This window comes from Lepus europaeus, chromosome 12, assembly GCF_033115175.1.
Source record: "Lepus europaeus isolate LE1 chromosome 12, mLepTim1.pri, whole genome shotgun sequence".
NCBI lineage: Eukaryota > Metazoa > Chordata > Mammalia > Lagomorpha > Leporidae > Lepus > Lepus europaeus.
Genome location: NC_084838.1, coordinates 84,398,885 through 84,424,772, shown reverse-complemented (window position 1 = coordinate 84,424,772; position 25,888 = coordinate 84,398,885). Strand labels below are relative to the sequence as shown.

Here is a 25,888-nt window from a genome sequence, read left to right as displayed (position 1 = left end):
TTATTTGGCTTCTGATAACTAGCAAAATGGCACACTGTCTTTTTACAAGTTTATCTGCAGTGGATTTGGATTCTCCAGATCCAAAGCTAACAGGAGCAGGTAAACAACTTTATTGTGGGTCAGACCTTACGGGTTTGTCAACATCAATACATACGTTCTTCCTCTCCAAAGAGTCACCTATAATTCTGATGTAAATTACTACAAGTTACCAAAATATTCCTCTAACCTCCAGTTTTCTCTCTTTTTGACCTATTTACTAAAACTCTTCAAAAATCTAGAAGTAATTAATATGTATATGCATCAGCTCATTAAATTTATTAAATGGGATCTACTATAACAACCCAAAAAGATAGGCATTATTTATTAATCCCTTAAAAAGATTCACTATTAAGCCACAACAATACAAAAGTTGCACTTTGTAGATTCACATTTATGAAATAAAAAAATTAAAAAAAAGATTCACTATTATATTTCTTGTTTCTACTACTGTGCATGGGATATATTAAGTGCTTAGTAAATGTTCAAATATTTAATTTATGAAAACTTTTCTCGTCCAAAATGTAGTAACATCAACTGTGTTTGCCCTCCTGCCTGAAACAACTTCCCACCTCCTTCCAGAAAACATGCAGGAGATTAAATATATATATATATATATATATATATATATATATATATATATGAGACAGAGAGAGAGAGAAAAATTGTTTATTTATTTAGGCAAGACAAAAGATCTCAAAAAATAGTGATTCCAGAGAAATAGGGAAAACACAAGGTGTTTACTATTGTTTTGAGACAATTTACAGGTCAGGAAGGAAGAACTGAAAAAAAGGCTGGGAAACTATCTGAATTGAGATGATGGAGTTTAGAGTCCTGGGAGACAAACACAGCAAAAGTTCGTATGTCAAAATGACAGCGAAGAGAGCTACACAGAAAGGAATGAAAAGTTTACATCAACATGTATAGCACTAAAATTTATAGCACTATAGTATATAGTAGAAAAGAAGAAATGCATTAAATCAATAATCTCTAAACAAAGAAAAAGAGCAAATTAAACAGAAGGAAATCAATATATATAATAAATACAATAATAAATGTCAAATAAAAATCAATGAAAGGAAAACAAAAGAACATTAGAGAAAATATCACTAGGGGCCGGTGTTGTAGCATAGAGGATAAAGTAGCTGCCTGGAATGCAGGCACCTCATGTGGGCGCTGATTTATGCCGCAGCTGCCCCACTTCTGATCCACCTCCCAGCTGATGGCATGGGGAAAGCACAGAAGATGGCCCAGGTGTTTAGGCCCCTGCCACCCATGTGGGAGACCTGGAAGAAGCTCCTAGCTCCTGGTTTTGGCCTGGCAAGTGCTGGCTGTTGTGGCTATTTGGGGAGTGAACTGGGGGATGGAAGATCTCTTGCTCTTTCAACTACATAAATAGTTTCAACTCTTTCTACTATATAAATAAATTTTTAAAAAGAAACGAAAATACACCAAAAGCTATATTTTTTTAGATCAGAAAAACTGAAACCTCTTACCAGAACAGTAAGTAAAAACACATAATCAGATATTGATGACTAAGAAGGTGATACCACCATCAACTTTATACCATTAAATTCTTCAACAACTTTAAAATTTATGAAGAACTTTCAAAAACCACACAAAAGCAGACTTCATCAGAAAATAAATTTCAGTTTCCCTAATTACTTAAGAAGTAATTTTCAAATACTTCTCAGGTTTTTAAAACTATAAGATGATGATCGATCTTACCAAAAAATGCTTAGGGAAGACAAATATCACTGCACACAAAATTCTCAAGATGCCAAAGCCTTTAATGTAAAAATTTTAAGACAGCATTCTACACAAATATAAAAAGCTTACCTGTATAGTCGCATTTCACTCAGCTTTATCGTTATCAAGTCAATAACAGGTGGGGGATTGCTCTGGCTCTCTGTTATCATATAGAATGTATTTGTCATCGTGATGAGTCCAAAATCAGCAACAAAAACATTTTCAGATACTGGAGACTGTGGGATGACTACAACAGGGGCTTTGATATTAACATCCAACGCCATTCTGGAACTCCTCTGTGCCAGTTCTTTTACACCAGTAGCAGCCATTCCTGCTGCCTGAACAGTTGCCTCAGCCAAGGCTTGTTTAGCTGCTTGAAAATTATCTATAAAAGCCTGTAAAGATAACAAAACTATATTCTTAAAGTTACCATCGATAAGACCTAATAAATACATGTTGATGTCCATGATTTTATTTTCATTAAGAATTTTTATTTGCCACAGGCATTATTTATTCCAAGTCTGTCTACAAAAATATTAATTTTCGACTATAAAAATTAATAACACAAAGATATGAGAATATCTCAAAAAAGTTCATGCAAAATGGCCTTAGAGATAATATGGCATCAAAGTTTTTTTTAAAAACCATGTATATTAGTATAGATAAAATAAAAAATCATCCTTAGAATAAAGCAAAATATCAATACTTGAATGTCTCAATGATATCTATTTCCTGTATTGTCTCACTTTCCTTAACAGCTAAATAATTCCAGTTCCCATACAAACTCAATGGACAGAGATTTTATTTTTAAGGTTTAAAAAATAAAATATTTTTCTTCCAAAGCTCTCAAATTAACTTTTTTTTTTTTTTTTTGACAGGCAGAGTGGATAGTGAGAGAGAGAGAGAGAGAGAGAGAAAGGTCTTCCTTTTTGCCGTTGGTTTACCCTCCAATGGCCGCTGCAGCCGGCGCATCTCGCTGATCCGAAGCCAGGAGCCAGGTGCTTCTCCTGGTCTCCCCATGCGGGTGCAGGGCCCAAGGACTTGGGCCATCCTCCACTGCACTCCTGGGCCATAGCAGAGAGCTGGCCTGGAAGAGGGGCAACCGGGATAGAATCCGGCACCCCAACCGGGACTAGAACCCGGTGTGCCGGCGCCGCAAGGCGGAGGATTAGCCTGTTAAGCCACGGCGCCGGCCTCAAATTAACTTTTCTAATTCTTGAATTTTAGTAAAAAGTACTTCAATGACACAACATATAAATTCCTTAGACTTACACTTAATTTTCACATTCAGGGGAAAAAATAATACTTATTTTAAATAATTCTTAAATATAAAGTTATAAGAGGCATCAGTGACATGTTTTTGACTAATAAAAAGAAATTAAAGAACACTTGTTCATCTTTACTTTTTTTTCTTCAAAATTTATTTATTATTGTAAAGCAGAGTGACAGATTAAGTGAGAGAAACAGAGATGGAGATCTTCCATCTACTGGTTCACTCCCCAAAGGCAACAGCTGGGGCTGGGCTGGTCCAAAGCCATGAAAAAGAAATTCCATCCAGATGGTGGTAGGCAGGCCATCATCTGCTGCTTTCTCAGGTGCAGTAACAGGGAGCTAGATTGGAAGTGGACTTAACAGGCACTTGCATTATAAGTCTCAGCTTAACCCAATGCACCACAATGCTGGCCTTCATTTTTATTTACTTAATGAAACAAAACAAAAAAATGGTTCTAAATCCTGAAATATAGTCAAGCAAGTACACAAATCTACTCCTTGTTTATAAATATTTCCATACTTGGTCTATTTACTCTACTAAACCCTTAGATTTTTAAAGATAATGTATTTATTTGAGACACAGAGGCAGACAGGAGTCCCATCTTCAGTCTCCAACGGCCAGGACTGAACCAGGCTGAAGCTGGGAATCAGGAACTTGGTGGCAGGGACCCAACTGCTTGGTCTAGCACCACTGCCTCCCATAGTCTGTTTTAGCAGGAAGATGAACTCAAAACATAGAGTCACTCTGCTATGGGATGTGGGCATCTTAACCACTATGTTAAACACCTGACCTCACATATCCTTAGATTTGATTGCCTAGTTATACTCTAGAACGTAGAGATACCATTTTAAAAGAAAATAATGTTAGAGACAGGTGTGACACCACAAAAAGTATCAACTGACAACAAGAGAAAAACATAACAACAGAAGAGAAATTTATGGGAAACAGAAAAAAACAAAAACAAAAACAAAAAAACCTCAAACACTTTAGGGCAGAGTCAAATGTGTGTTTAAATCTAACTCTTTAAAGTTGCTATATTCAGGCTGGCGCCGCGGCTCACTAGGCTAATTCTCCGCCTGCGGTGCCAGCACCCAAGGTTCTAATCCCGGTTGCTCCTCTTCCAGTCCAGCTCTCTGCTGTGACCCTGGGAAGGCAGTGGAGGATGGCACAAGTGCTTGGGCCCCACATCCGCATGGGAGACCAGGAGGAAGCACCTGACTCCTGGCTTCGGATCGGTGCAGCACCGGCCATAGCGGCCATTTGGGGAGTGAACCAACGGAAGGAAGACCTTTCACTCTGTCTCTCTCTCATTGTCTAACTCTGCCTGTCCAATAAATAAATAAATAAAGCTCGTATATTCAAAGGATTATAATGCAATTGAAAATATAACTTTTAATTGTGACTTGAAACCAAAAGGTTTTAATTACATATTCAGTATTTTTTTTTTTTTTTGACAGGCAGAGTGGATAGTGAGAGAGAGAGAGAGAGAGACAGAGAGAAAGGTCTTCCTTTTTGCCGTTGGTTTACCCTCCAATGGCCGCTGCAGCCGGCGCATCGAGCTGATCCAAAGCCAGGAGCTTCTCGTGGTCTCCCATGCGGGTGCAGGGCCCAAGCACTTGAGCCATCCTCCACTGCCTTCCCGGGCCATAGCAGAGAGCTGGCCTGGAAGAGGGGCAACCGGGATAGAATCCAGCGCCCCAACCGGGACTAGAACCCGGTGTGCCGGTGCCGCAAGGCGGAGAATTAGCCTGTTAAGCCACGGCGCTGGCTCGATATTCAGTATTTTTTAAAACAAAGACTTAAGCTCCTGTCATGTTTTAAAAAATTTAAATATGTAACTATCATATGCTAAATATTACATATTCAATGCTACTATATTAAAGTTCAATAACTGTAATATGCTTATGTAAATTGATGTTTATATAAGGTAATACATATTCATTTCAAGCATTACATTATACCCAGAAAGTCATGAAAACTCAGAAAAAGTCAATTAAGCCAAGAATTCTTGTTATTCTTTATATTTTACACAAAGCAAACAATTTGTTAAAATACTTACCAATACAGTATACAGAAATTTTGTGACAAAAACTACTTCAATGCAACCAACAGTTAAATCAACCTGAAAGTCAACCACATTCATATCTGTGTATGCAGGACCAGCAGTTGCATCCATGTAAGAAATCATTTTGAAGCTGAAAACTTCTTTTCCAGTGATATAAACAGCCTTAATAAGATAAAATTAAATTATTATAATCCATTTTTGAAGTGATGGGCCTTCAGTATAAAAAGAAAACAAAATGTACATATATTTGAATAGTCAAGTATTCCAGCCAAATACAAAGGAGGCAATAATTTTAATTGCTTTATTAGAAACTATACTGCAAGGTTTTTCAAATTGCTGTTCCTTTGTGGGTCATAAGGTCAAGTTAGTAGACATGGCTCAGTTTTTTTGTGTTTTAAATGGAGAACAGAAGAGAAAACAGAATATGCATTTTCATTCACAGTATATTCTTTGGTACTAACAATCACCATATAAGTGTATTTCTTGGCTAATCGTCTAAAATACAATAAAATAAATAATAAAATAAAAAACCTGTACAAGTAAATGTAATCCACTTCGTTTGACTTGATGAAGGTGAACAGATTTTACAGACTGCTCAAAAGGGTTTCATCTTTAATACTTTTTTTAAATTTATAAGTTAGTTAAGAGTTCATCTTAGTTACAAACTAGGAATTACCTTACCTACTTGAATTTAAAATCTCAAGCTCAGAAATACCAATTGAAAATTATGGAGACAATAGGAGATAGAAATTTTAGAACATGGTGAGAGCACTAACTTTGTTTATCGTGTTCTTGACTTTCTTAAAAGGGCAAGGGGCTAAAGAACCATCAACAAGGCCGGTGCCATAGCTCACTAGGCTAATCCTCCGCCTGCGGCGCCGGCACTCTGGGTTCTAGTCCCGGTGGGGGCGCCGGTTCTGTCCCGGTTGCTCCTCTTCCAGTCCAGCTCTCTGCTGTGGCCCGGGAGTGCAGTGGAGGATGGCCCAGGTTCTTGGGCCCTGCACACACATGGGAGACCAAGAGGAAGCATCTGGCTCCTGGCTTCGGATCAGCGTAGCACGCCAGCCACAATGCACCAGCCGCAACGCACCGGCCGTAGCAGCCACTTGGGGGTGAACCAACGGAAAAAGGAAGACCTTTCTCTCTGTCTCTCTCTCTCTCACTGTCTAACTCTGGCTGTCCAAAAAAAAAAAAAACCATCAACAAGCAATCCATTCCAACCACAGACTAAACAATCCTCAAGAACCGAAGATATTGAGGGACCTCTGAAATGTTGAAGTACAAGACAAAGCTGAAAAAGAACTCTACAGTTCTACTTTTGTCTAAGATGCACAAAGCTAGAGAGAGGGCCATTCCAAATCCTACCAATAAGAAATGACCTGAAAACTACAGAATCGTAATTTTTCTTAAAAATAGAACAAATCTGAGGCCATAGGACAATAAAGCACAGTAAAACCTAAGGAAAAGTGAAAAGAAAAGATAGAAGCAAGCATCACCTCACTTGCAAGAGAGAGAAGGAGAAATGGATGCTAGGTACTATATAAGCTAGGAAAGAATATAGTTCAGCTATAATAACAAAGGTTGACTGTGGACTAACGTGACATACAGAATGCCTGTAAACCACAGACATAAGGGGAGTTCACGCTCAGTTGCAGGTACTTCATGAGTCTGTTGGGAGCACAGGAAAGACTGTAGGCAGGGCAAACAATCATATAAAATTTTCCGTGGTTATAATGCTGAGAAAGAGAAGCCTGTACTGCAGAAAAGCCCCAAAGCATCCCAAGGATTATCTTCTTCTCAAAACCAAGCTTTAAGACCCTAAGGGAAGGACAATAGACCTTTTGCTCTTAGAGTCCATGTGAAGATTCAAAACTCCAGGGACAAGAAAACTCGCTCCATATATGGGAGAACAGAAAACCTTCCTGGAACCAGACCATTTGAGGCTCCCTTCTGTTGTGGCAGAGAATTAATTAGCACTACAGAGGAGCCACCATAGACATCCTGTCAGGTGAATGGGTAGAAGGGGAGAGGATCACCAAGAATGCCTCATTCTGAGACTTAGAGAAACAGCCCTGGCTAGGGCTGAAAATGGACCAGGTGCTGACGAGTCTACTCAAACTCTTCCTTTTGCCCTTTCCCCAAATACTCACCATTAAGATCTCAAGCACTGAGAAACAAGCAATAGTCTAAAACATCAAGTAAAGAGCCAAGAGTATACAAACAGCACTTTCTGAGGCGCAAGAGCAGAGGGAAGATGAAAGCTTGAGCATGGAGCACAATCCCAGAACCGTAACCTCCATCTTAAATACAATATGTAACTGAAGGGATCTGAAGCAGTGCTATAATGAAGGGAATCATATTTAACAAGAAAATGTAAGCCTGTCCAACTCCACAACAGTGTCTCTTCCAAAAACCTTAACTGCTTTACACTAGGGAAGAAAATATCTATCTTTCAATTTCTAATACCATCCTGTTCAAAGGACTCTTAAAACTGCAACAGCTACACTAGAAAACATCGATGAAAATAAAACTTCCATCCACTGGTTCACTCCCCAATTAGCCGCAACAGCTGGAGCTGCGCCAATCTGCAGCCAGGAGCTAAGAGCTTCTTCCAGGTCTCCCAAGTGGGTGCAGGGGCCCAAGGACTTGGGCCATCTTCAACTGCTTTGCCAGGCCACGGCAGAGAGCTGGATTAGAAGAGGAGCAGCCGGGTCTCGAAACGGCGCCCATATGAGATGCTGGCACTTCAGGCCAGGGCATTAACCCACTGCACCACAGCGTCAGCTATTACTATTACTTAGTAAATACAAATTCTCACCTTTTTATATATGGCTGTTACATCAGAATCCAAAACAACTATATTCCTTAGCTTTGCATTTATTTCAGCAACCAAAGGCCTCATAACCATCTCAGCATCAAGCCCTAAGGGAATAAAAGGAAAAGTAATTGCTTTTCCTACATTTAAGTTTTGAATTTTTTTTTGAAATATTTGAAATATTATTACCTTCAATCTTAATTTCAGAAATGTTACGTGTCTGATCCTGAATGAAGATTTGTAAACATGATAATTCTGCTAAAATTTGCAAGGTAATAATATCCTCATTTGTGGACAGCTTTAAAGCTGCAAAAAAAAAATCATATTTTAAAACATAAGGAAAAACTTTCGGTAGCTTTTCACTACACTTATGAAGTAACTGAAATATCACCACAAGTAACAATACTACAGAAAACTTGATTTGCAAATGAAAGCTAAATAAGATATTCCCAACTTTACTGGAAATTCAAAAAAACAAATACCATGAAAACAAAAGCAAATACAGAGGCAAAACATAACACTGTTCCTAGAGACTAAACATTTGAGTTTAGGAAGCTGTAGCTATAAAATCCTCAATCTTATGGGACTCAACTAGGTGATACTTAGTATTTAAAAACAAGTTTTTACTATTTACAAAGCTCAAGTCCGGGCTGGCATTGTGGCACAGTGACTTATGATGTCACTTACAACACCGGTATCCCCTATGAAGGCACTGGTGTCCAACTTGGCTGCTATGCTTCCGTTCCAGCTCCCCGCTAATGAGCATGGGAGAGCAGCAGAAGATGTACCAAATTCTTGGTCCCCTGCCACCCATGTGGGAGACCTGGATAGAGGTCTGGGTTCGTAGCTTTCGCCTGGCCCAGACCCAGCAATGGTGACCATTTTGGGGAGTGATCCAACAGAAAGAAGATCGATCTTTCCCCCTCTAACTCTGCTTTTCAAATAAAGTATTTAAAATTTTTTATTTTTCATATTAAGCTTTCATTATTCAAATTTGTGTGTGGTTTTTCTTTCTTTAGTGGACCCTGTTATAGCAAGCAATTACGACTGCAGCACAAAGAGGAAATAAAACCTAAACTAACAGATATGAGAATCATCACTATATCACTACAATAGATAACTTATATTTCCTATAAGGAAAGAATATAGATATTTGTATAGATATTTCCTATGAGGAAAAAAAATCAATAAAATGAAATCATCCCTAACTAAAAAAGAAACCCAAAATCTGAAGTGTTCCCAAATCCACAAGTTTTATAAAACTTATAATACAAAAATTTTGGATTTTGAAGCATTTCAGATTTTCAGATTATGAATGTTCAACTTGTATTCTAATTTAAAATTAAACTACTAAACTATGACATCATTCACATTTTAGTCAAATTTTTCTTATCTAAAATAATGTTATTTAATGCATTTGTTTTTAAGATTTATTTTATTTATTTGAAAGAGAGGTACAGCCAGAGAGAGAGAGAGATCTTCCATCTGCTGGTTTACTCTCCAAATAACCACAATAGCCAGAGCTGATCTGATCTGATGCAAAGCCAGGAGCTTCTTCTGGGTCTCCCAGCAGGTGCAGGGGCCCAAGAACTTGGGCCATATTCTACTGCGTTCCCAGGCGATAGCAAAGAACTGGATCGGAAGTGGAGTAGCCAGGACTCAAACTGGCGCCCATATGGGATGCGGGCACTGCAGGCCGGGGTTTTAACTCACTGTGCCACAGCACCGGCCCCATGAGTTTTAATCTAAATTAAATACTTCTGTATAACCTTAAATTAAAACCAATTATATAATAAATAGAATAAACAAATAGAATTCTGAAGCCAGTGTTTCAAGTTAATAGGGGCCAGCGTTGTGGCATAGTGGGTAAAGTTGCTGGTTCATGTTCTGGCTAATTCACTTCCAATCCAGCTCCCTGGTAATGGCCTGGAAAAAAGTAGCACAAGGTGGTCCAAGTGTTTGGGCCCCTGCCACCCACGTGGGTGACCTGGAAGAAGGTCCTGGCTCCTAGCTTTAGCCTGGCACAGCCCTGACCACTGCAGCCATCTTAGGGGTAAACTAGTAGACAATCTCTCTGGGTCTTTCCCTCTCTATATAATTCTGACTTTCAAATAAATAAAAAATCTTAAAAATTTTTTCAAGTTACTAAAATAAGACTAAATTTATCATCTGCTTGGTAAAAATATTTGAGGTTGAGTTTTAAAGACACATACCTAATTTTTTAATGACATCTCCTTTGTCTTCAGTCTCTCCAACATATGCTGAAGTTGATTTTTCCTCTGTTTGTGGAAGGATGTTATTGAGATAACTTATTGTATTCACAAGTGCTTCAGTATGTAAATGAATATCCAAAGAAGAAAAATTCACCTAAAGAACAAGGCTGATTTTACTAAATAAGTCAATCAAAATTCGCTTGTCTGGTCTCTATAAAACACTATACTTTGGCTACAAAGGATACAGTTAAACAATCTTATACATTCAGTTAGAAAATAATTTTCACAATATACTTAGAAATCTAGTATCTAGTTAAAAATAAATTATTATCCTCTCATACCTTAATCAGTTGTACCACATTGTTATAGGTACTTTTCAAGTCAGGTACACCTTTTTCAACCTACTCAAAGAGAAAACAAAACTATTAGAACATGTGTACTTGAATATGTGTACTTGCCTATATAATTACATGACAGTCCTATTATACATTTGTGTAATTTTTCCAGGTGTTTTTTTAATATAATTTAAGTTTACCTAAAAAAGCAACTGCTTTACCAGAACAAAAGAAATGTGTTAAGTATAGGCCTCTCTGGCACACAGCAAGTATTGAATAAATGTTGCATATCATCAAGAAAGGAAAAGTTACACAATATGAAGTGTAAAGAACACTTAGGTACCAACAATTCCTCCAAATTTCTTCCTCCTTTATTTGAAAACAAAATTTATGACAACTGTCCAACAAATATTCAAATATTGTTTTTTTTTTCTAAAAAAAACTTATCAGTATTAGTTTTGATAGATAAATAAAAAATTTATTCATTTATGGGATAAAATTTGATTCATACATATAAATATTGTGGGATGATTAAATCAAGCTGATATACATAGTTGCCATTTTATCTATTTTTTCTTTTTTATGGTGAGGCATTTGAAAATTTTACTCTCGGTTATTCTGTAATACACAAGCATTAGTGTTGATTATAGTCACCCTGCTGAGCAAGAGATCTCAAAACTTATTTCTCCCTGTCTATCTAAAACTTTGTTCCCTTTGATCAACAATTCCCCATCCCTGCCTCCCCTATGCTCCCCAGCCTCTGGTAACCACCATTCTACTCTTAACTTCTATGAGCCAAACTTTGTCAGATTCTGTATATAGGTGAGATCTTTAATTTTTGTCTTTAATAGATTATTTCAGTTATGATAATGTTCTCCAGAGTCATCCATGTTGTTACAAATAATAGGAGTCTCCCCTTTAAAGATCAAATAATATTCCATTTCTATTTATACCATATTTTCGTTATCCATTTATTTTCTTCACCTCTAGAAACACTCTGGTAATCTAAAAGTTATTTAATGCATAACTAATAACAAAAATCCTAACACATCTAACATTAGTAATGGATAACAAAATGATCTTACAAGTGTTAAAATGTTATTTTAGCATTATTCTTATGTTACAGCAATTTTAAAGATAATGCTGCACTTACATAAAAAAAATGAAAACATGGAATAAAGCAGAAATGGACCATAATACATTCAACTAATAGATAACAATACAAATACCATAAATCAATAGGAACAGAATAGAGTCATGGACACTAGGAAAATCAGGTAACTTCAAACAATGATGGTAAATGAACTGAAAGCATCACTTTGCATCATATTCAATAATAAATTCCATCAAGACTAAAATTTTTTTTCAGTATGCTGTTGGGGGGAAAGAAGTCCAACTACAGATCCTGTCTACTTAAAACACAGAGCTACTTAATTTGCTATATGAAATTATTCCTAAATCACAACTGTTTAATACGGGATGATGGGAAACCTTAAAGTGTTACAAGTGACAAAGACTGCTATAGAAATGAAAATTAAACAAGCTGAATATTACTAAACTTAGGAAACTAGATCACAACATTCCAGCAGCATACTCACCCCTATCAAGCACATAATGGAATTGCTGGCTTACCTTCACATATTCCAGTGTTAACAGATCTTCCATTGTATTATCCAGTGTTGTAACCAAATAAACTGGCTTCTTGTTTACATCTGAAAATAATTTTAAATTATCTATCATAAAATTACTGACAATAAAGGCAGGCAATATGAGTAACTGTGGAATTGTAAAAGACTTTCCTGTATGACTTCTGGGCCTTGTATGTGACCTTACCCAATCTGGTCCCTTCTTTATTTTTTGAAACTCTGCAAGAATAATATATCCTCACAATTTCCTTTCTCTCTCTTGTGTGACATACAAGACTAAAATTTTTAAACCCAGATAGGAAGAAAGGTAAGAAAAAGTAGCAGTCAGTTGAAGAAAAAGAAGAATAGGGGCAGGCAAGTTTACCCTGAACACTTGAGATTCTGGGGTTTCAGAATGGAATACCTGGGTTCCACATCTAGCTCTGGCTCCTTGCTCGTTTCATGCTAAGACAGTCCCTGGGAGAATGCAATGACAGTTCAAGTAATTGGGTTGCTGTCACCCATGGGAGTCCTGGATTCAGTTCTCTATTCTACACTTCAGCCTATCTGTTCCTAAATGATGTGGGCATTTGGGGAGTGAGCCAGCAGATGAGAGCTATCCCTGTAAAGAAATAAATTTTGAAAAGAAAGACCAGAATGACTTTGAGGAGCAATCAAAAGGCATAGGAGAATTCTGGCCTTAGGTCACAGAAATAGTTAGAAAATTATCAAATTTTTTTTACAATCCAGTTATTGAGAAGATAGCTCAACAACGTGATGAGGAATCAAGATTTTCTGTATATTAGTTTAGGTTAAAATAAACCTTACTAGTCTATAATCAGTACTTACTAGTTACATTACTGCATCTGTTCAAAATGTTAGACTAAGAAAACTGCTGTAGAAGAGATTTTTGTATAATGCCTTACAAACTACCACTAGCATATTACATATGGCTGCTAAAAATTCATATCTAGACCCTGGAAGAAAGGACTACAAACTAAGTATATTATTCTTGAGAAAAAAATGCCAAGTTCCACAAATTCCTCCAAATTAAAAGCTTATGAGCACATTTTCAACTCATAACAAGTGCCACTTTGTCTACATTTACTGATTCATCAATTATTGATCATTGACTTTACATAAGAAACTATTAACCACTCCTGAAAAAACTGAAGTAAAACTATTACAAAAATAGGTGCATCAGTAATTGTCTTGTAATTAATTGTGCTATATTTACAAGGTTATTCTAATCCTCTGCTCTTGGAAAAACAAATTACAAATGTAACTATTATAATATTTATGAATCACTATAGAACATTATCAAGTTGGTTTACTTTTCTTTCCAAATATCAAACTGTTTCCTATTGTAAAAATCATAATAAAACAAAAACATATCTTCTATACATGATGGCGTTGGCATGGGAAAACCAGAATACAGTCTATCACACTCAAGTTCTCAAGGCTATGGAACAAGTACAGAACATGGGGGTGGGGGAAGATGTATAAATCATATCTCCTAGCTAAGTTTCAGGATAAGCTAATTCATTCCCTGCTTAAGAAATTGATTAAGTCAAAGATCTTAACACTAAGAAAGATACACGGATGGCAAAATAAGCATATGAAAACATAATTCACATAATATGTCAACAAGGAAATTCAAATTACCATTATACACCTGTTAGAATAACCAGAATCTAGAACACTGAAACACCAAAAGCAGGAGAAGTCATGCAATGACAAACAATCTCAATTACTGCTGCCAGAAATGCAAAATGGTATAGTTACGTTGGAAAATGCCTGGCAGTTTCTTACAAAACTAACAGATTCTTACCATATGATCTGGCAATCAAGTTCCTTGGTATTTATCCAAAGAAACTCAAAATTTATGTCAATAAAAATTGCATATAAATATTTATAGCAGCTCTGTTCATAACTGCCAAAACTTGGAAACAATGAAAATGTCCTTCAGCAGATAAAGGGTAAAACGTGGTAGACTCACACAATGGAATATTATTCTCTGATAAAATGAGATGTGTAGAGGACGCTGCTTAAGTGTCTCTCAGAGTGGCAAACTGCCCTGGAATTAGAGGTGCAGCTGCAGTCTCTGTTTTCCCACCAACACAGGCCAGGGGATGGGCACACCTGCCCCAAAGGAATAAGGCAGCTGGAGCAGCAGGGGGCCAATAGACTTTAACTGTTACCTGGGGTGTTTTCAGGAATTTGTAAAATGGCTTAAGCATTTGAATGGGCCTGACTTTGAACATCACAGTCCTGTTCTCTACAATGGACCACCAGACCGGACTGCTTTTCCCAATTATAAATTTGATGTATAACCTTGCCTATGTGCCCGTTAGCTTGCAGAATTGTTGGTACCCTCTAAATTAAAGTGTCTGCGGCAAAGCTCTCTGGTGGCGCACTCAGAATGGATGTTCTCACGTCCTGCCTCTTCATTTGAAAAGCCCCACAGAAATAACTAACCGGCCATGACACATATCACTAAGTCAAAAGAAATCAACCTAAAAAGGATCTTACTGTATATGAGTCCAACTATGACATGCTAGGAAAAGTGAATCTATGAATATGATAAAAATATCAGTGGCTCCAGGAATTATAGGGGTAGGGGATGAGTAACTTGAACACAGACTTTTAGCACAGTGAAACTACTCTGTGTAATAAGATGATGGTGGATATGTGTCCTTACACAACTGCTCAAACACATGAGAGGTAAAACATCAAGTGTGGATTCTAATGTAAACTATGGACTTTGAGGAATAATAATGATGTGTTCATATAGCTTAACCAATTGTAACAAATATATCATACTTGTGGGGCGTGATCCTAACAGAGGAGGCAATGCATATTTGGGTACATGGGGTACAGAGGAAATCTTTGTAGAGTCTACTCAACTGTGCCATGAATCTAAATAAAACTACTCTAAAAGTAAAGTTATTTTAAAAGTTTGTAATGTTACCTCTATGATATATACTATTACTATGCTACAAAGAAGTTTAATGAAGTTAAACCACTGAACCGTTACCTTAAAATTCCCTCTACCATTAACAATTATCATTCAATAAAAAAAAAAGCATAATGAATAAATATAGTACTTAAAAGCCTAACACAGGAAACACATTGTTTTCTTAGGGATAATATGTCCATTCTAACTTTGAAACATAAAGAGCTCGTAGTAGGCTGTACTACGAGCTGCCTGTTTCTCACATACACAAGTTGACATACACTCTCATCTCCTGGAATATGAAGACATTACCTATGGCAGAAAGTCAAGAGATGTATGTGAAGGATCTGATACCTGTCGCTGATTCTGACATTAAAGGGCTATAATGTGAAGACAAATAGAGGTGTCAAGGATTAAGGACAGTCAACAGCTAACAGACCACAAGGAAATAGATAATTAAACTTCATGGAACTTGGATTTAGTCAACAGCTGCATGAATAAGGAAACAGATCCTTCCTTAGAGCCTCGAACAAAGGAGTCAACACCTTGCTTTTTGCCTGGTGAAACCTGGGTCAGACTTTGACTCTACACAACATTAAGATAACAAATTTGAGTTGTTTTGAGATACTAAGTTCATGGTAGATTTTACAGTACCATGAGGAAGTTAAATATTAGTGCTCCTATACTCAGTTAATTAGATTTAATATTCGATCACAACCATTTAATTGTTCTTAATGAAAAAAAAAAAAATCTTCATTTTTCTCTTTGGATTATGTCCCTGGATCATCAACTCTAAGATTAAAGATTAACTCATGGGGCTGGTGCTGTGGCATAGTAAGCAATCCATATAGGCACCATTTCTTGTCCCAGCTCTCTGCTATGGCCTGAGGAAGCAGTGAAAGATGGCCCAAATGTTTGAGCCCCTGCATGCATGTGGGAGACCTGGAAGAAACTCCTGGTTCCTGGCTTTAGATGGGCCCAGCTATAGCAATTGCAGCCATTTTGGGAGTGAACCAGGGGATTGAAGACCTTTCACTCTGTCTCTCCTTCTGTCTGTAACTCTACCTCTCAAATAAATAAATAAAATCTTTTAAAAAAAGAGAGAGAGAGATTAACTCTTTGCTATGATTTGGATGAGGCTTATCCCCAAAGGATTCATATGCTGGAGGCTTGGTGCTCAGGGTGGAGGTGTTGAAATAGTGGAGCCTTTAAGAGGTGAAGTCTTGTAATGGGTTAAGCTGCTGCTAGCGGCACTGGCATCCCATATGGACACTTGTTTACCTCACTGCACCACTTCCAATCCAGCTTCCTGATAATATGCCTGGGAAAACAACAGAAGATGGCCCAAGTCCTTGGGCCCCTGCACCTGCAGGGAGACCTCAATGATGTTCCTGGCTCCTAGCTTTGGGTTAGTCCAACCCTGGCAGTTGTAGCCATTTGGGTAGTGAACTAGTAGATGGAAGATCTCTCTTTCTCTCTCTCTCTGTGTGTGTAAATCTACCCCTCTCAAATAAATAAAAAGTAAAAATAAAAATCTTAAAAAAAAAAAAAGAAGTGGAACCTTAAGGCTGGCTGTGTGGCTCCGCAAGTTAAGCCAATTCAAGTCCCAGCGGTTCTACTTCTGCCCCAGTTCCCTATTAACATGCCTGGGAAAGCAGTGGAAAATAGTTTAAGTATTTGGGACCCTGCAACTCATGTGGGAGGCCCAGATGATGCTCCTGGCTTCAGCTTGCCCCAGTCCAGTCAGCATATAGAAGATATCTCCTTTTTTCTCTCGCTCTCCCTATAACTCTGCCTTTCAAATAAAATGAATAAATCTTACAAAAAGAGAGGGGAAAAAAAAAAAAAAAAAGGAGGTCTCACCTAGTGAGAGAAAATTGGGTCATTGGGTATGTACCCATGGAAGGGATCAGGGTAGTTCCTGTGGGACTCCAGTTAATTCTCATGAGAAACAGCCCTAAATTGCTCATTGGCTTCCTCTATCACCACGGGATCACATGCTCTTGCCATGATGCAGTTTGCCATGAGGTACTCACCAGAGGCAAACCCAATGGAGCCACCAGAGCTTGGACTTTCAGCCTCCAAAACTGTAAGCTAATTAAACCTCTTTTCTTTATACATTAGCCAGTCTCAGGTATTTTGCTATAGTAACTAAAAATGGATTAATACAAACTCATAATGTAATAGCTCTGAAAATATTTTAACAAATTAAGCTTTAAAGCCTTTAGGAGAAAATTCTCCAGTAGATAGCCAACAGTGAAATTTACTTAATTTTAAAAATAGAGATTCTTACCCAAGTATTCTGGGCATTTTAAGCAGAACTCTTTCAAAAAGGCATTTGCTTTCAAATCAAATGTTCTAATCTCAACTTCTGTGCCCAATCCTAAAACATTAATTTCTACTACAGGTAGTTCACAGTCTCCAACAAGGTGGTAAAATTGAATCAAAACCTGTGGAAGAAAGGAAAAAACACCACTGTATAAAACAAAAACATGTTTATGTACACTGTTTATATATAGATGTATGTGGTACACATAATATGAAATGCATTTAAAATGAGTGACTTTATTCTCATATACACATAGAACATACACATATATAAATAATCACTTTCAAAAACTACTTATTGAATAACCACAGTATATTATCTAAGCTTCTAATTCTTGATGAAAAAAGTTAACCTCCAACAAAAAAGACTGAGGGAGTACCACATAGCAAGTCTGGATTCAGCTTAACCAGGATTAAAAAAAAAAAAAAAAAGTACTTATTTCTAATGAGACTATAAACAATAAAAATGGCAAACCATTTAAATAAACCATATTAATTTTACCATAATACATACCTCTGCTACTTCAAATCGCATTTTAAACTCAGTCAAATTTACAGAATGATCCTGCTTCTGTAACTTTCTGTGTCGAACATTTTTAACTCTGGTTGGAATTTGAGGAGTTACTTCTAAGGGACTACATGGTGCATCATAAAATTCTTCATCTGAATCTAAATTTCACAGAACATTGTTTAAGTCAATAATAAAATTAATCAAATTGTAAACATTTTTATAACCTTCCTGAAATGAATACGAACATTAAAGCACTAAGATCTATAGAAACATATTTGAAGAAATAACATCTTTATGATAAGTGTATAAAATTTTAAAGAAATCTTTAGCATAAACTTTAAAATTATTAACCTATTTTAAGATTTCATAAAAAATTTTTTACAGTAAATGACAATTCTAATGATTATGCACAGCATGAATACTGCATGCTGTTCTATGTAGTGTGATGAAATCTCCCGCACTCCTGTCCTTTGTCAGTATACTACAGCAGCACGGGGAGAAGCTTCAGCTTTAACCTAAGGTTCACTGGGCTAAAGTAACAATAGACACTTTAACAGCAGAAAACATAGATAGCTAATTTTAGGTGTCAAAACCACATAAAAAAGAAAACATTCTCTGGAAAACAGAGAATCAATATGGCAGTTAGCATTATTTAAAAGTTAATTTTAAAGTTTTACAAACAAAGAGTCTATTTTTTCTTTCCAGTGTGGCCAGGAAACAAGTTATCTGATAACAGGATATTTACAAACTTTTATATGTGAATACAGAATATTAAGACTTGATTTGTTCATTTATTAACAAAGATGGTTAAAAAAGTATAGAAACACACTATAACAAAACTGTCAAATAACTAAATGAAACATTATAAATCAGACATCTACAAAGTTTTTTAGGACTTCCTAGACCTCAGCTGAAAAAAAATTATTAGTTTTTTAATGGTCCTATGAGCTCAACTTTTATTTGCACCCCTCAAAAAAAAGAAAAAAATCAACTGCAAAAACAACTTTAAGGAATATCTTACTTACTTTTTAAAGGATTTTTTGTGACTATTTCTTGAAAATATACAAGTAACTGCTACTGCTGGTAATTTTCTATATGGCTAGAGACTAGAGCATGCAACTCCAAAATACATGTTTAGCAAAAGGGTGACACTGCATAGATTATTTTCAGAAACAGCGTAAAACTCTGAAAGTAGCACAAATTTCCCTTTTCTAAAGGGAAATTAACATTTGTCAGTAAAGCTATCAATGTAATGGTGTCTCTACCTCCAGAATGCGAGGATAGAGGAGTTACTTAAATATGCACAACAAACCTTACCCTTGTTCACTATGCTTTTCCTGGTTACCTTCTCTAAATTTACCTCTATCTTATCCCTATCAGACTATCCCAAAATCTCTTTTCCTTAGCATAAACCTAAAATGGTATAGAAACTCAAGTTTCAATCATCCCTTTGAGTTACTCATCCCTGAGTTTCTTCCATGTACACAAGAGATATGCTAATCAATTTCTTTTTTTTTCTCTTGTAATCTGTCTTCTGTTACAGAAAACCTATTATTTAAAACACCATATATATTCTTTCCTATCCATTATCATTTGGGAAAGATATGTCTCAAACTGGAAATTACTTTTATAACATATATGAGTATAATGAGGAAAATAACCATAAGCAATTTATTTTACCATCTTCAGCAACAGAAGGAAGTTCCAAGAGAGGAATTATTTTCTGCGAAATCTGCGATGTTCCCAAAGAAAGAGATGTATGAGTCTGAAAGAAAAGTAATTCACAAAACATTCTATTGAAAACTTTTAAAATAATTTTTAAAAAGAGCCAATCAACTTGAACTATCTGAGAAAAACATCAGGTCTGAATTAGAAAAGTAAATTACAGGGTTGGGCATTCAGTCTAGCAGTTAAGACTTTAGTTAGGATGCTCCTGGCCCTTCCATATTGGAGTACCAGTGTGCTATACCCAGCTCCTGCTATGCAGAACCTGAGAGGTAGCAGGTGATGACTCGTAACTGGTCTCCTACCACCCCTATGGGAGACCTGGATTGAGTTCCTAGCTATAGGATTTGGCCCATCAGTGCTAGAAGTTATAGATAGCACTTGGGGAATAAACAAGCAAATGGAAGCTCTTTCTGTCCTCCAAATCAATAAAAATATTTTTACAATGACAATTCTAAACTGTAGATTAAAAGAAGTTACACATTTTAAGGCTAAATCTAAACTGTAGCACTGTTAGAATAATTTCCTTGATGAGAGACTCTGTATAGGAAATATGTATTAAGGTGACAGGTTTCATGAATAATTTTATTGTTTATTTTCATTTATTTAAAAGGCAGAGAGACAAAAAGAAAAAAAAAAAAAAAAAGACACAGGAACAGACAAAGATCAGCCTTCCACTGGTTTAGCCCCCAGATGCTCAAAACAGCACGGCTGGGCCAGGTGGAAGCCAGAAGCCTGGAACTCAATCCAGGTTTCCCATGTGAGTCACAGGTACCAAAGTACTTGAGACATCATCTGCTTCTACCCAGGGCTCATATTAGTAGGAAGATGGAATCAAAAGCAGAGACAGGAGTCAAACCCAGGCACTGCAATATGGGAAGTGGGCATCCTAAAGTGTGACTTTACCACTATACCAAATGCATGCCCCAAGTCTTATGTATGTATTTCTTAAGTGCTACTTGAAATGCAGAATGACAGAGAGAAAGAATCCACAGAAGATCTTCCCTTTACTGGTTCATTTCACAAATGCTCCCAATAGCCAGGGATCAGTCAGGCCAAAACCAGGATCCCAGAACTCCATCTGGGTCTCCCACATGTGTGACAGGGATCCAGGCACTTGAGCCAGCATCTGCAGCCCCGAAGAATGCATTAGCAGGTGCTGGCTTGGAAGCAGAAAAGCTCGGACTAAAAAGTATACTGATATGGGACATGGGAGTCCCAAGCAGTAGATTAACCCTTGTGTCACAACACAGGCCCATTATGTCTGTTTTGAATCAACATGTCACTAGTAAGGAAACCACCTCCACCCATGAAACCCAAGTAAAATATTTCAGTCCTCTAGAATTGGAAAGCTTACACTTTTATTTTTTAATTTTCTAATCATATTTCAGTGATAAGAAACAATATTCCAATATGCCCTACATTTAATTTTAAATAGCCTGAAGATAGAAAGGAAGTAAAATGGGGGAAGAACTCAATCAGTAACAAGTTACAGGCTAAACGGATCACCTTACATTATTCAGGATATGTTAAAGCCTTATCTTAAACCCTATTACAGGGGGCCAGAGCTGTGGCACAGTAGGCTAAGCCTCTGCCTGCATCGCCAGCATCCCATATAGGTGCCTGTTCGTGTCATAGCTGCTCCTCTTCCAATCCAGCTCTCCGTCATGGCCTGGGAAAGCAGCAGCAGATGGCCCAAGTGCTGGGTCCCTGTACCCATGTGGGAGACCCTGAAGAAGCTCCCGGCTTTTGATCAGCCCAGCTCTGGCCATTGTGGCCATTTGTGGAGTGAATCAGCAGATGGAAGACCTCTCTCTCTGTCTCTTCCTCTCTTTGTCTATGACTCTACCTCTCAGATAAACAAATCTTAAAAAAAAAAAAAAAAAAAAAACCAACAAAAAAACACCCTATTACAACTCCCTAGATTGTACTGCATCTTGCTCACAATCCCAACCAATACAGAAACATTAACTGCTTCTTACGGACTAATTCACTCCATTCACATACTCCCACCTCTTACCTACAGCCAATATAAGTTCAACATGAACAACATATGCCTTCTTTCCATAACTTTCATTAAAAAATACTCTTACCTTTTAAATCTAGCAGATATTTTTTTCCAATTGCTACCTACTAGCCACTGGGGGCTGCAGGAACTTTGTTTCAGAACTGTTCCTCCCTTTCTAGATAGCATCTGCAATGGCTAAATAAATCCTTTCATTTCAGAGGTCTTTTGGCTTCAAAAGTTGTTTTATTTTTTTTTTTAAGATTTATTTTATTTATTTGAAAGAGAGAGGGAGGTAGAGACAGAGAGAGAGGTCTTTCAGCTGCTGGTTCACTCCCCAGATGGCCAGAGCTGCACCAATCCGAAGCCAGGAGCCAGGAGCCAGGAGCTTCCTCCGGGTCTCCCACGTGGGTGTAGGGGCCCAAGGACTTGGGCCATCTTCTACTGCTTTGCCAGGCCATAGCAGAGAGCTGGATTGGAAGAGGAGCAGCAGGGACTAGAACTGGCGTCCATATGGGATGCCAGCGCTTCAGGCCAGGGCTTTAACCCGCTGCGCCACAGCTCCGGCCCCCAAGTTTTGGGTTTAACATCAGTAAATTTACTTTTTACTGTTGTTCTGGGAAATACAGCAGATAAAAACATAAGACAGAATTTGAAAAAAAAATTAAAATAGCCCTGAAATGGGGCTGACATTACGCACAGTGGTTAAGCAGTCACCTGCAATACTCACATCCCCTACTGGAGCACCACTGAGTTCCAGCTACTCTACTTCCAGTCCAGCTCCCTGGTAATTGACTGGGAAAGTAGTGGAGGACGGCCCAAGTACTTGGATCCCTGACACCTATGTGGGAGACCCAGATGGAGTTCCAGGCTCCTGCCTTCCGCCTGGCCCAGCCTCAGCTGTTGTGGACTTTTAGGCAGTAAACCAGTAAATGGCAGATATCTCCTGTCATCCCCATCTCTGGCTTTCAATTAAGCATATTTTAAAAACAAAAAAGATAAAATGCAAATCTTCTACCCAGGCAAGGAAAAATCTAGAAGCATCTTTTGTGTTCTTCTTTGATCACATTCTTGCTTTCACTTCATTGCTTATATTTAATCTCCTATGGATAATTCTTTAAAGTTTGCTTCAGTAGTTGACTTTTTATCCTACAAAAGATTTCTCTGCAGCATGTGATGTTAGATATTATTTTACACACAGCAGAACTTCTTTACAAATTGGAGTCAACCCTCTCAAACCCTGCTGCTTCTTTGTCAGCTGAGTGTATATAATATTCTCAATCATTTGCTGTCATTTCAACAATGTTCCAAGCATCTGCAGCAAATACAGATTTCATCTTAAAAAACCACTTTCTTTTTTCATCCACAAGCAGCAGCTCTTCATATTTTGAAGTTTTATCAAAACATTGCCACAATTCAGACACAACTTCAGGCTTCACTTCTAATTCTAATTTCCTTTCTACTTAAACCACATCTGCAGTTACTTCTTCCACTGCTGTTTTGAACCCCTCAAAGTCCACCATCAAGGTTGGAATAAACTTCTACGCTTCTGTTAATACTAGTATTTTAACCTGCTCCAACAAAATCAGGAACGTTTTTAATGTCATCTAGAATGATGAATCCTTTCTAGGTTTTCAACTTATTTGGTCCTGATCCAACAGAAGAATTACTGTTTATGGCAGGGACAGCCTAATGAAATGTATGTATGTATGTATGTATGTATTTATTTGACAGGCAGATTTAGACAGAGAGAGAGAGACAGAGAGAAAGGTCTTCCTTCCGTTGGTTCATCCCTCAAATGGCTGCTACGGCTAGCACGCTGTGCAGATCCAAAGCCAGGAACCAGGTGCTTCCTCCTGGTCTCCCATGCAGGTGCAGGGCCCAAGGACCTGGGCCATCCTCCACTGCACTCCCGGGCCATAGCAGAGAGCTGGACTGGAAGAGGAGCAACCGGGACAGAATCCGGCGCCCCAACTGAGACTAGAACCTGGGGTGCCGGCGCCACAGGCGGAGGATTAGCCTATTGAGCCGCAGTACTGGCCGAAATGCATTTCTTAAATAAGATGACTTAAAATTATTCCTTGATTCACAGGCTGCAGAATGTATGTTTCCAGGCATGAACATTAATCCTGTTAGATATCTCCATCAGAGCTGCTGAGTGACATGTATTGTTAATGAGCAGTATATTTTAAAAAGTAATCTTTTTTAATCAATTTTTTTAAAATATCATGTAGGATCTCTGTCCTTAATGTGCTCTACATTGTGATTTAATGCTATAACTAGTACTCCAACAGTATTTTTCACTTTGTGTTACTATGTGGGGGCAAACTGTTGAAATCTTTACTTAATATATACTAAACTGATCTTCTGTATATAAAGAGAATTGAGAACGAATTTTGATGTGAATGGAAGGGGAGAGGGAGCGGGAAAGGGGAGGGTTGCGGGTGGGAGGGAAGTTTGGGGGGGGAAGTCATTGTAATCCATAAGCTGTACTTGGGAAATTTATATTCATTAAATAAAAGTTTTAAAAAAATAAAAAGTAATCTGAGAAGTAGGTCTCAACAATATACTTAAAATATTTGTTATACTATACTGTAAACAAATGTGCTGTCACCTAGCCTTTGTTGCTACATTTACAGAGCATAGGCAGAGTAGATTTAACATAATTCGTAAAGATCCTAGAATTTCCGAAGTGGATAATGAGTATTGTCTTCAATTGAAGCCACCAGGCTGTATTAACTCCTAACCAGTCACCCTGTGATTTGAAAATATGAAGCCATACACTGACTTCTCTCTAGGTATTAAAGTCCTAAATAGTATCTTTTTCCAATAAACTTTTTTCATTTACATGAAAAATCTGTTGTTTAATAGAGATACATTCATCAATTATGCTAAAGTGGAACAATATTACAAACCAACTAGATGTAGCATACATATATAGGACATCCAAAAATAGCAGAACACACAATCTTCTGAAGTTCATTCAAATTGTTTTCTATAATAGGTAATACATTAGCCCACAAAGCAAGTATCAAAAAGCTTAAAATGACTGAAATCATACAAAGTATCGTCTCTGACCACATGGAATCAAGCTAGTAACAGAAGGAAAATAGTGAAATTCACAAATAGTGGAAATTAAGATAGTTTTAAATACATTTTTTTTTTTTTTGATAGGCAGAGTGGACAGTGAGAGAGAGAGACAGAGAGAAAGGCCTTCCTTTTTGCCATTGGTTCACCCTCCAATGGCCGCCGCGGCTGGCGCATTGCGGCCGATCCAAAGGCAGGAGCCAGGTACTTATCCTGGTCTCCCATGGGGTGCAGGGCCCAAGCACTTGGGCCATCCTCCACTGCACTCCCGGGCCACAGCAGAGAGCTGGCCTGGAAGAGGGGCAACTGGGACAGAATCCGGCGCCCCGACCGGGTCTAGAACCCGGTGTACCGGTGCCACAAGGTGGAGGATTAGCCTATTGAGCCGCGGCGCTGGCCTAAATACAAGCAATGAGTCGAAGAAGCTGGAAAATTATAAGCAAACTAAATCAAAAGTTAACAAAGGGAAGAAAAATAACATTACAAATGAAATAGTGAGCAAAAAAGACAGCATGAGGAAAACCAAAAGTTTTGTTTCTTTTAATAAATCATCAAAATTGACCTTCAGTTAGGCTGAAGGTAGAGAACATGTAAATAGCAGAAACCAAGAAATAAAATCGAGGAAACTGTCACCAACCCTTCACTGATGAAACTGCTATCAACCTTTGTAAGAAGTACTATAAACAATTGTAGATCAACAAAATGAGTATCATGGATGAAACAAAAACAATTCCTATGAGATACATTATTATGTAAACTGATTAAAGCAAACAAATCAGAAAACCTGAGCAGACGAAAGTAAGTAAAAAGACTAAACCAAGATTCTAAATCCTGCCAAGAAAGAAAAGTTTCACTGGCAAATTAACAAAAATGTAAAGAATAATTATTTTTTCCTCCTCAAACTCTTCAAAAAGCTGAACACCCCTAACTCATCCCATGAGGCCCAACAACAAAGAGAGAGAAATACATTTCAAGGAAAAAAAAATTACACCTTGTGAATGTAGATATAAAAATCCTCAACAAAATACTAGCAACTGAATTCTATAGCTCATTATAAGGATTACATTCCATTACAAGGAAGAATCTACCTAGGAAAGCAAGAATATTTTTCAACACACACAAAAACAATTATTACATATTAAAACAAAAGAAAAAATGCACGTGA

General features: G+C 37.5%; 1 protein-coding gene across 3 annotated transcripts in view; it reads right to left on the bottom strand.

Moving 5' to 3' along the window:
* The window catches only part of VPS13A (vacuolar protein sorting 13 homolog A), a 254,299-nt gene that overhangs the window by 119,023 nt on the left and 109,388 nt on the right, over positions 1 to 25,888 (bottom strand). For all 3 annotated transcript variants that reach the window (XM_062208443.1, XM_062208441.1, XM_062208442.1), the window contains exons 24-33: positions 19,587 to 19,671; positions 17,910 to 18,064; positions 17,361 to 17,517; positions 12,119 to 12,198; positions 10,493 to 10,552; positions 10,152 to 10,305; positions 8,128 to 8,244; positions 7,942 to 8,045; positions 5,118 to 5,285; positions 1,876 to 2,180 (exon numbers count right to left, since the gene is read on the bottom strand). In XM_062208443.1, coding sequence (XP_062064427.1) covers positions 1,876 to 2,180; positions 5,118 to 5,285; positions 7,942 to 8,045; positions 8,128 to 8,244; positions 10,152 to 10,305; positions 10,493 to 10,552; positions 12,119 to 12,198; positions 17,361 to 17,517; positions 17,910 to 18,064; positions 19,587 to 19,671 — 1,385 coding nt within the window. The remainder of the gene's footprint in view (positions 1 to 1,875; positions 2,181 to 5,117; positions 5,286 to 7,941; positions 8,046 to 8,127; positions 8,245 to 10,151; positions 10,306 to 10,492; positions 10,553 to 12,118; positions 12,199 to 17,360; positions 17,518 to 17,909; positions 18,065 to 19,586; positions 19,672 to 25,888) is intronic.